The sequence below is a fragment of the Pyrus communis genome, chromosome 10 (assembly GCF_041283825.1).
Source record: "Pyrus communis isolate YQ-2024b chromosome 10, ASM4128382v1, whole genome shotgun sequence".
Classification (NCBI taxonomy): Eukaryota; Viridiplantae; Streptophyta; class Magnoliopsida; order Rosales; family Rosaceae; genus Pyrus; species Pyrus communis.
The window spans coordinates 23138493-23150668 of NC_142574.1; the positions used below are offsets into that span (position 1 = coordinate 23138493).

General features: G+C 34.9%; 1 protein-coding gene across 1 annotated transcript; it reads left to right on the forward strand.

Annotated features, from left to right (window-relative positions):
- The first annotated feature begins 2107 nt into the window (after positions 1-2107).
- On the forward strand, positions 2108-4862 carry LOC137729170 (chitinase-like protein). Its single transcript, XM_068468020.2, has 5 exons — positions 2108-2599; positions 2835-2885; positions 3457-3590; positions 4035-4135; positions 4225-4862. The coding sequence occupies exons 1-5, from the start codon at positions 2225-2227 to the stop codon at positions 4401-4403; spliced, it is 840 nt and encodes a 279-aa protein (XP_068324121.2). The 5' UTR covers positions 2108-2224; the 3' UTR covers positions 4404-4862.
- Positions 4863-12176: the final 7314 nt, after the last annotated feature.

Consider the following 12176-nt stretch of genomic DNA (forward strand, 5'->3'; position numbering starts at 1 on the left):
GAACTTAATCATTTAGTTCCCGTAATATAGTTTGAATTTAATAAGGGAAAATAGGGAAAGATTGGCTATGTGTTTATCGAGTACGGAGGCAATTTTGTGTGTATCGAGTAGGACTTTTTCTTCTGATCACTAAACCATGCATTGACGAGATCACCATTCTAGTATTTTAGTTTCCTAACGGAAGATACTAACAGCGGGATACATACATACATATATATATATATAGATATACATACATATACATATACATATATATAGATATACATACATACATACATACATACATATATACATACATACATATATATATACATATATATACATACATATATATATATATATATATATATATATATATCTACCGAGTTGTATGGTAAAATATCTCGTAGCTTGGTTATCATTCATAAACAAGACCATGAATGTGATCCATGAGCCATGTACGTTATAGCGAATGTGCTCTCCTTGATAGATTAGTTTACGGACGAATATCGTGTGTGAAAAAAATCATGACGGTTCCAAATTATGGAGGGTAACAAATTCAGAAAAACATCGTGGTAAGAAATTAAGCATGATGATTGATTCATTGCAATCTCATATCACATCATAAATTAATAAAGTGATTTAAGCATTCATTTTATTTTCTGTACACAACCATTTATTTCTAACTTCGGTTTTGAACAGATCAAAAGATAATCGAGACACAAGTAAACATAGTATAAAAAAGATGTAAAAAAGATGTGTGAAAATCATTTTTCTTGAATTATTTGTGAGATATTTTTCAAAATTTTATTTATTTTTCTTTGAACGAAAAAAGATGGGCCAAAAAAAAAAAAATTGCAAGACATGGGTAACCTGTAATGCATCGAGACGAGCTGAAGAAGACGATTAACAGAACTCCAGTAGAGTGTAGCTACTCGATTGCACAAGGACCAATTGGCAATTTTCCCATACCTTCCAATAATTAAGACAAACGACTTTGTGGTCAGTCCCTTGATGGGGCTTTCTTGGACATTCATGTGGTATTTTAATCATAAAATATTTGTATAATAATATAAAAATTAAAATCTAACGGTTAAAATATTTAGAGTACCAGATACTCTTAAGGACCGAATAATTTTTTATCCCCCAAGTATTGGGAATGCATGGAGTGCTTTTGATTGTTTCAGTGCTTATGGCTGACAATTCTGACAAGGTCTCGCTTACAAGTAGAAGTGTTTTACTGAAAAATAATAATTAATTTTCTTAAATGCTTAAAGTTACTTAATATCTACACATATTTTTCAATAATTAAGTAGGATTTTGAAGAGGATGATGAGCGGGCATCGAATTTGAGTGGGAGGGAATAAACTAAGCCCCTTCAATGCCAACACATATTTAAACATTGAATTTTTTTATCGAACTTAAATTGAATAATCAAGAACTGTTGAATCAAATATAACCGTCAAAAATATGTCGAGGCTAAAAATCTACACTACAAACAAACATAATTTCGGGTTAGTTTAGGATTGTTGTGCTTTTTTAATAAATTGCTTTTGTTGTGCTTTAATAATAATCAACTACAAAATAAAGCAGTTGAGCGTTTGATAAACTGTATTTTTAAAAATGTTCTGAGTATGAAAAGGCAGTGTAAATGCAATGTTTAGAAGGATAAATAATGTCATTGTTTAAAATTAATAAGCTTATTACATGAATTAAAAATATTCTAAAGACTCAACTCTGTTTTTTATTAAAACAACTTTTAAAGGCAACCTACATGCTGCTTTTAAAAATTGTTGTCTAGAGATCATTCCTTTTAAAATAGGAAATTTTAATGAAACAATTTCGGTATTGTTCACTTTTAACGTTAAAAACATTTTTACCTTGAAAAGTCACTCCTGATACTATTCACTTATATCTTTATTTTATCTTTTTGATTAAAAACTAAAGATTTTTTAGAACTTTTCGTTAGTTTTCCTTTTAAAATAAGCAGTATATTTTATTTTACTAAACACTTTTTTACTATTTAATTTTAAAGTAAACGGTTTTTGGTAAAAAAAAAAAAAAAAAAAAAAAAACCCGAAGTCTTTGGTGCTTACACGTGTGGTTTCCCAAAAGCAAAGTTCACACGAGTGTTCGTTTGTGATTTTCGCTGCTGCTTGCTCTGTGTGATTTATCAGAAATGGCGGTTAGCTAAACCGTGAAAGCTTTGGAGTTGGCTCCCAAATTTTTGGTGGCAAACAAAAAAATGAAATCTGTTCATTTCTCAATCCACTCGGCCCCAATTTTTTCCTTCAACCCTAACAAACTCACTTCATCTTCTTCTTCTTCTCAGATCGCTCTCCTCCGCCCCTGCAAATTCAGCTCCCTTTCTCTCCGCTCCACTTCCAAGCCCTCCCGCTTAATCACGCTCTGCGCTCCCGATTCCGCTAAAGCGACGTCGTCCCGGTCCGAATCGGCTGCAGCGGAGGCCAGCAATGGAGCTTTTATTCAAGCTCTAAACGACACGTCGGAAAGTCAGTGGACTGTGGAGGTCGGAAACCCTAGCGTTCCGAATCCGTCGGTGGCCAGATTGAGCTTGAGCGACCAGGCTTTCTTCCTCTTGGCCTTCATCGCGTGCACGGTATGAGCCTCAATTACTGTACTTTGCGTTTGTGTAATTCAATTTGTGAATCTGTTGTGGATGATTGGGATCAATTTGTAATTTTGTTGTGGAAATTGGGATTGATTTGTAAATTCGTTTTGGAAATTGGGACCAATTTGTAAACTTTCTTGACAGAAATGGGAAATGTGAAAGTTCTAGTTTATTTTGCTCATACACTGATGATACGAGTGCATGATTTGATTTCATTGTGCAGACTTCTGTGGCATTTACGAGCCTTGTGATTGCAGCTGTTCCGACGCTATGGGTAAGTTTTCTTTTCCTCGAATTTAATGTCTTTTTTCAGCTTAAAGGTTGCTCAAATTAATATATCAATTCAAAGGAAAGAGCAATCCGTTAATGCTTAGATAATCATTTAAAACTTAGGGAGTTCTGAATTTTCTGTGGAATCTTCATTTTTCATAAAAACCCTGAACCCTGAATCATATTATGTTTATTATATATATGTTTCTACTAGTTATTGGGTCTTTGATGCTTTTGCTAGTGGTTGTCTCCTCCCATTCCTTAGACAATTGTAATTGGTTGGTTTGAAGAGTTTGAGTGCTGTTCAAATGTTATTTGGATGGTCGAAGGATCCATTGTCAACTGCTTGCATGCCGTGGAATGTGTAATAACTTCTTTCATTGCTTTAATCGTCTTGGCCTTTTGAAGTCCTTGTCTTGGTTGCAAAAGAAAATCAGAACTATAATTCTTGATAAATATATTTTTTTCCAAGACAAGCTTGCAGAATTAGGTGCCCTTTTCTTTGTTTAAACTGGATATTGGAGGTCTTGTCCAAATTGTGGTCCCAATTTAGCTGTTTCTGGTATGTTCTGTAGGCAATGGGGAAAGCTGCAATATCTCTTTCAAAGCTGGCGGATACAGCTTGTGAAGAACTCCCTAGTACTATGGCTGCCGTTAGGCTTTCAGGCATGGAAATAAGTGATCTTACGCTGGAACTGAATGATCTGAGGTGATAACTAAATCATTATTTCTGAGTCCCTGATTCATTTTTTGTCATACATGGTTGCTTTGTAGTCTCTCTTCATAGTTAAACTCATCTCTTTTCTACGAGCTATCCCTTAACTGCTAGTTTATAACCCCAAAACGAGTCCATGCATGTATACCCATCGGCTTACAGTGGGGTTTTTAAGGGGCACAAATTCAGTCTAAGGTGGTATTCTTTTTCCCTTGGAAAATTATGAGTTATACGCTGGTGTTTAATTCCAGAAATACACTAAACCAGGTTTGATAGGAGGAATTACTTAACAACGCAATTGGTCATCAATGATATCTGTCCAGCCGTCCAGGCTTTGAAATTCAATTTTTGTGTGTTTTATATATGCTCACATCAGAATTTTCTTCAAAATTTTAAATTGGATGATGTATGTCATACTTTGTTTTCCATTCCATGCAGTCAAGAGATAGCTGATGGGGTCAGCAAGTCCACTCAAGCCGTTCAAGCAGCAGAAGCTGGGATTCGGCAGATTGGTACACTTGCACATCAGCAGACAATGTGTATGTTAGAATTCGTCTTTCTGCTTATCTTCTTAATATAGGCTTTTCACTGACTTCTGAACTATTGTTATCAATATTTTATGATACAGCAATGATACAGGAGAGGGCGAATCTTCCCATCATCTCTTTGCAACCTGCTGTTGTTGGAGCAGCAAAGAAGACCTCCCATGTTGTCGGTCAAGCTACTAGGAACTTGATCAATATAATTTCTCGAAGGGACAACTCTGAGAATGAGGAGGACGCTGGAATCGATAGGTTGGAAATTTGAGTTTGTTGCACTTGGATCAGAACTCTATTTTCACGGACTTTGTGCATATAATACTCGGTACTCCACTAGTTCAAACCCGAAGCCAAATGTCTCAAAACAGTGGTGGAGATGAACAATATATACCAACGTTCGGGTGACTAGCTTATACTGAAATACTGTGTCTGTTGTACACTTGTAGAGAATATGGACCAACCTTAATTATCGTAATTGAAATGCCCTGAAATAAGGGGGTAAGTAGTGAAGATACCATGGTCTCCGAAGAAGATCCTGAGCTCCCGTTGCAGCGGTTGTCCAAGGTATTGAAGCTGTCAAGTGTCAAAGGAGTGAGGAAGAAGTTTCTAAAGCTCATATTTTCAAATGTAAGATCCCTGTATTATCTTTTCAAACTAGTAAGGTTGGCCGTTAAACGTTGATGGAGTCTTTCATTTAGATAAACGCGAACCTTTTAGTTAAGGTTAACTTTTTTGGTTGTTGAAGTTAGAACCATAAGATGATTGGGAAACCGAAATGGAATTATAAGAATTTAAACTTAGAAATTTTGAGGCATTTGGTTAGATTTTCGTAGCCTTGATAGAACCGAATCAGTCTCGCATCAAGGAACTAGTATGAAACTCCTTTTGTGATTGTCACATCTCTATGAAATCATCCCAAGATTATATCTTAAATTTTGGTAGCTTTAGCATGTCTTCAAATCTTCTGTACCAAGCCTTTGTACCAGATTTGTGCCAACCTGTTATATTTCGACATGTGTGCAACTATTTAACCCCAAAATATAACGAGAAAAGCTTGTGTGGGGTTTGGTTTGTCACTGGATTTTAGTGAGTGACATTAAACTCCACTCAAAACTTGTCACCTGGCAAGTGTTATGTATAGTCTTTTATCATTCTTTTATATGTAAAATGTTCATAATTATTTTTCCTACTAATTAAGATACACCATAAGATCAATCTAATGATTCACTTTTTCTTCTTTACTCCCTTTTTTTTCTTCCCAAATCTTCTCTCCAATTTATGTTTTTCGGTGAGTCTTCACTTTCCTCTCTCTCCCGGTTCTGTTTCTTGCTTTTCTTCAAAAAAATTTATATTCTCCAGCTTATATAATGGGAAGCAACCAATAAAATATTCCAATTCTTTAAAATTGACTACATGAGTGGTTTGGTGGTAAAGTTAAGAGAAGTTAGTAATGAAGGAGTCACTAGCTATAAAGCAACCGAAGAAGGTCATAAAAGAGGGAACACAATTGAGTTTATCTCTCTTAGTTCCATGTTTTCATGTAAAATGTTTGAAGCTAAGGGCATATTGTGTCATCTTATTTTGAGGATATTTGATTCAAGTCTGCACATTTGTATTTAGAGAGAGGAGAGACACAATGGGGGGAAGAAGATGGCATACAAATTTTGAGAAGATAAATGACAGAGAGGAGAAGAAGAAAAAAAATGAACCATTAGGTTGATATCATGTTGTATATTAATTAGTAGGAAAAAATAATTATGAGAATTATTATAAAAGAATGATAAAAGATTACATTTAAGACTGCCACGTGGTAAGTTTGGGTGGAATGTAGTGCCACTCAGCAAAGTCTAGTGACAAGTCAAGCGCCACACAAGTTTTTCTCAAACATAACGGTGTTAACTTAATAAAATTAAGAAAAAAAAACACAAATTAAAGAGAGAAAAAAAAAAAAAAAAAAAAAAAAAAAAAAACCAAATCTCCCCCAAGACCCCAACTCATCAACCCTCTCTCCTCGCCTCCACAAGCTCTCACTCTACAAATCCAAGGCGTTCTGCAAATGGACTGATTGTCCCACTTCTCATTTTTGCAACCCATTATCTGATTGAAAATCAAAGGGATCCATTTGCAGAACGCCTTGGATTTGTAGAGTGAGAGCTTGTGGAGGCGAGGAGAAAGGGTTGGCAGGTTGGGGCCTTGGGGAGATTTGGTGGGTTTTTATTTTTTTTATTTTAATTTTATTTTCTTAGTTTTATTAAGTTAACACCGTTATATTTTGGAGTTAAATGGTTGGGCACGTGTTGAAATATAAGGGGTTGGTACAAAGGTTTGGTACTGAACATTTGAAGGTTGGTATACGATACCATCTAATAAAAATAAGGTACCACTATCATTTAATTTGATCGTTGGTAGTGTAATGCAATCACGCTCAGAAATAATATCCTACCTTCACAATTTGACACAATCCCTTTTTCTAAAAGCAGTTGAATAAAAATTAAAACTTGAAGAAAAATAATGTAGTTGACTTGGGAGAAAAGAAGTATATATGATTGAGCACAAATATTTGAGAAAGCAAAGTGAGCGGTGGGGATATCGACTTGTGATAAATAATTCACATGCATCAAACTGGTTGCAAATAAAATAAATAGAGAACTGAAGGTGGGTGGCTTTTGTTTATGAAGAATACTAATAATAATTTCGTCATGAAATGATGGGATTAGATTATAATATAAGATGATATTAATGTATTATTAGCTGCAAATTGTAAGATATTATGGTTGGTATTATATTGTAGGATGATAATGTACGTTATTCCATGGATTTTGCCACGTTAGATTTTTTAAATGGGGACTTGTCACGGAAAGAGATTTATGTAATTGTATTTAATAGGGTGAATTAGTACTAGTAGGAGCCTTGTTATTAGTATTACGGTCTAGTGATATTTCTCTTCACTTCTGAGTGAGAGGTTTTATGTTCGATTATCGTCAAAGACGAATTTGAACCACATTATTACTAGCCTATTGTGAAGCCAAGCCAATACAATCCTCCTTATTGTAGATAATGTTGTTTGTTAAAAAAAAACAGAGGGAATTAGTACTAGTAGGAGCTTTATGTAAGGTTCATAAACGATGATAGATACGAATTAGGCCAGCTCGTGAGGGCCATCTACTCTTACCCTCAAATTTGGTTTTTGCTTTCATAAATCAGAAAGAGTAGTTTAGAATATTACTTTAATAAAATAAAAGACTCATGAACGATGAAGGTAGCTCAAACATTCAGTCCCAAGCTAGTTGCACAAAGAAAATAGATTAATTAGCATGACATGGGGATTTTTATATACAAGCAATATATTAAGTTTTAATTAAATTAATATATAAAAAGCCTACTTCTCAACTTATTTTGTATAAATAATATCGTTTATTAAAAAAAAAATGTAAGAAGATTTGAATATGAGTGCATAACGAAAAGGTTTTGGATGTTGTAGCGATGAGGATTGATATTGAAAAACAATTTCAAGTTCCAAGGATATACCAATTAAGAAGAAATATAATTATGTAATTATGTGTGCTTGGAATAGAGAAAGTATGCAACATGTTATTATACAATTGAAGGAAAGCTTAAAAAAAAACTTATCTTTAATTATATAATGACATGTGGTGTATTGTCTCATGTTTTGGACACATTAAAAAATTATCATCTCATTCTCATTTGGAAAAAATGGGTAAGACCATGAAGACCAACTAGTTAAACTATTTTTTGTAAATCATGTGATTTTTAATTATTAAATTATTACTTAAATATTAATTACTATACTTATTTTTTATTAATAAATAATAATACATCATTGATTTATAAATATGATATAAAATATTAGTCTACCTATCATTACTTGAAAAAATAGCTTACCAAACGTGTCTATTATCAAAATTGGAGCTTGAGATAGAAATATAAAAAATTCGTTTTGGGAATTGCGAATCAAATGCAAAATCTAAACATAAAGCATGCCAATCAAACAATATCGAATAAAAATAAACAAGGTCAACGCAAATATCATTGACCTACAATAATTATGTTTTTTTTTTTTTTTTTTTTCCAAAGCGATATTAATTTTTTAGGTAAAATAATAGTTACAGTACAAGTAGAGAAAGCTAGGGGAAAAAAAACATTTAGAATAAGGTGATGAATTAGGCGAAACAAACTACGAAAGGTCTAATCAAACTTGGATTCAAGAGGATTTTAAAATATTTTAAAATCCTAGGATTGGAAAAGGGTGCAACTTTGGATCTTTGAGGAGTTCAGTTTGTATAATAATCTTGACTTTTTTTTTTTCGACTCCAATGGATGTAGCTCCAGAGCATGAACAACTTCATTTGATTAGATTTATGACCTATATTCATTTATCACCACTGAATTTATTTGACGGTTAAGATTCAACGTTGCAAAATCTATCAAAATTTATAGAAATCTATTACATGAATCTTCTCAAATCTTCCAAAATCATATGGATTTGTAGAAGTCTACACAATCCTATGAAATCCATCACTTATGATCAAAATCTATTAATTTTGAGATTGTGAAATTGCTTCCTAATGAAAAGAAAAAAAAAAGGCAACTTTAGAAAGTGAGAACAAAGAGAAATTAAAGAAAATAATCAATCACTAAAACATGAAATAAAAGGTCAAAAGAAGTAGCAACAAATAGTGCCTGAAATTATAATAGATTCATGATTCAATTATTTCCAATGTAATAAAAAAATAAGTCAATTAAACCTTCTTTTTTTTTTTTCCCAAAAAGAATAGAGTTGACTAGATTTTATTGATAATGTTTACAAAAAAACAACAACGAAGTTTTATCTTACCAAATATGATCGGCTGTATGAATTCTAATTTCTAAACGCTACTGCCTTTGGTTTTGCGTCAAGTCTTCTGTTAGCTCTAAATACTCCATGTTTTTTCTTAGAGTCTATTTCCAAGTCTTCCTATGTATTCATCTACCTCTTTTGTCTTTAGCCTCTATGTCATAATCGAATTTTCAAACTGGAGAATATGTAGGTCTTCGGTTCATAAATCCAAATCACCTTAACCGATTTTCTCTTATCCTATCTTCAATTGCGGTCACTCCTACTTTACTTCAAATATTCTCATTCTTAATCATTTCATTTATTATTTGCTCACACATTCAACGAAACATTTTCATCTCAACTACACTTATTTTAGATGTGTTGATGCTTGATCGCCCAAAATTTTGTGCAATAAAGTAATGTTGACCTTATTGCCATCCCATAAATTCTTTCTTGAGCTTTAGTAGCATACATCAGTCGCACACCACACCTAATACATTCTTCCACTTTATCCATCCAGCTTGTATTCTATGGTTAAGATGTTCATCCAATTCTCCGTTTTTTGCAAGATGGACCCTAGATAATGAAAGCGCTCACTTTTCTTCCTGATCTCCAATCCTCACCCCTATATCATTTGAACCCCCATTCTCACTGAACTCACACTCCATATACTATGTTTTTGACTTACTTAGGCGAAGACTTTTAGATTCCAATAGTTCCTGCCAGAGGTTAAGCTTCACATTTAGTCCATTATGTGTTTCATTTATCAACACTATATCATCTACGAAAAAGCATACACCAAAAGATATTATCTTGAATATGTCTCATTAACTCATCCATTACCAATGCAAAAAGATAAGGACTTAAAGTTGAGCCTTGGTGTAACCCTAATAGTTATGGGAATCTTTTAGTTTATCCTTCATGTGTTCTTACAGTAGTCATTGCCCCATCTTCAATATCCTTTATTACTTGGATATATGCCTACATCCTTAATCAAAATATTAAAAAAAAATCGGGACCAATAAAATTCTACAAATGAGAAACAAAAACAAAACAGACCTCACAATTCTAGCTAGAGACTAAATATGAAGAATGTTCTCAATTGATGCATTAGCTGCAATTTTCCGAACCATTTGGATGACAGTCTTCACATGAGATCGAATCTCGACACAATCAAAACCTTCACACAAAGCCTCATCGCTGCACGAATTGCATTAGCTTCCGCCATGGCTGCTGACTGGTCATCCCTTCATATGCAGTAGCCCAACAAAATCTCGCACCACCCACCCAATTCCACCTTTTTGCGTCTTCGCACTCCACCCACCATCGCAATTAACCTTCAACATTCCATGCACAGATCGCTGCCTTCGTACTCGCCTTCCCGCAAACTCCAAACCAATCGGACGCTACTGCTTAGTCTCCTTAGAAAGCAACTGTTATTCGGCCTCTCGAAATTCACCAACATGTCTCCTTTATAACTCCACAATTTCTTTAGGATTCACCAAATTCCCCGGGAACACTGCGTCATCCCGGCACTTCCAAGTCCTCTATAAACCAAAAAACAGTTATTATAAAATTTCATCCTACACTTCTCCGCATGAAACCGGTGGCACATAGTTTCAACATGAAAGAAGATCCACTTCATCTATGTCTAGTGAATTGAGTTGGAGAGAGCTACAATACCATATCACATGACTGAACTCACCGGTGAGAATGTGAGGATAAAGTCTCATATCGGTGAGGGACTAAACCATGTAAGGGCTTATAAGATGTTGGCCTACTCTCTTTATTGTTAATTGGTTTTATAGTGGAACCCAACTTTCTTCATGGAATCAGAGCCAGGTCGACCCATGTAAAGTCCAATAGCTACACATGCTCCACGTCATCTTGCTTGTGTTGTCCATGTATTAGTCTTGAAAATTCGCCACGCGTGAGATGCACATGAGAATGTGAGGACAAAGTCCCACATTAGTGAAGGTCCAAACTATGCAAGGGCTTATAAGAAGTTGAACTACTCCTCATATTACCATATGGTTTATAGAACCCCAACTTTCTTCAAAAAACAGATATGAGCTTCAATCTCGTCATTCATCCCACAAGTAACATAGACATTTTCAACCGCCTTCATTAAAGATTATGAGCTAGTTTGGGATTTTGGTGCTTCTAAAAAAAAAAAAGAAGCTTATAAAAAATCTAGAATACTAAATGTGTTTGGTGAAAAAAAAAAAAAAACTATTGTTAATGACCATAGAAAAGCAAAAGTAACAACTTTCTTCAAAAAAAGGATATGAGCTTCAATCTCGTCATTCATCCCACAAGTAACATAGACATTTTCAACCGCCTTCGTTAAAGATTATGAGCTAGTTTGGGATTTTGGTGCTTCAAAAAAAAAAAAAAAGGAAGCTTATAAAAAATCTAGAATACTAAATGTGTTTGGTGAAAAAAAAAAAAAAAAAAAGAACTATTGTTAATGACCATAGAAAAGCAAAAGTAAGATTTACGATACTTCTAAAAAAGTTTTTTTTTTAAAGCATACTGAACAATGCCAATTTAATAAAATTTTCAAATGATAAGTAATGTCACATCCCGGCCCGGGACGGATCACTTCCCGGGCCCGCTCCACCACCGTAACACGATATTGTCCGCTTTGGGCTTACCATTCCCTCACGGTTTTGTTTTTGGGAACTCATGAGCAACTTCCCAGTGGATCACCCATCATGGGATTGCTCTAGCCCCCTTCTCGCTTAACTTCGGAGTTCCTACGGAACCCGAAGCCAGTGAGCTCCCAAAAGGCCTCGTGCTAGGTAAGGATGAGAATATACATTTAAGGATCACTCCCCTGGGCGATGTGGGATGTCACAATCCACCCCCTTTAGGGGCCCGACATCCTCGTCGGCACATTTCCGGCCAGGGATTGGCTCTGATACCAATTGTCACATCCCGGCCCGGGCAGGACCACTTCCCGGGCCCGACTCCACTACCGTAGCACGATATTGTCCGCTTTGGGCTTACCATTCCCTCACGGTTTTGTTTTTGGGAACTCACGAGCAACTTCCCAGTGGGTCACCCATCATGGGATTGCTTTAGCCCCCTTCTCGCTTAACTTCGGAGTTCCTACGGAACCCGAAGCCAGTGAGCTCCCAAAAGGCCTCGTGCTAGGTAAGGATGAGAATATACATTTAAGGATCACTCCCTTGGACGATG

What these genes read in the sequence shown, in the direction of transcription:
- LOC137729170 (XM_068468020.2), top strand. Translation starts at nt 2,225, where the DNA reads ATGAAATCTGTTCATTTCTCAATCCACTCGGCCCCAATTTTTTCCTTC. An exon ending in CAGCTGTTCCGACGCTATGG is followed by an intron (nt 2,886 to 3,456) that starts GTAAGTTTTCTT and finishes TATGTTCTGTAG; the next exon opens with GCAATGGGGAAAGCTGCAAT. An exon ending in TGCACATCAGCAGACAATGT is followed by an intron (nt 4,136 to 4,224) that starts GTATGTTAGAAT and finishes TTTATGATACAG; the next exon opens with CAATGATACAGGAGAGGGCG.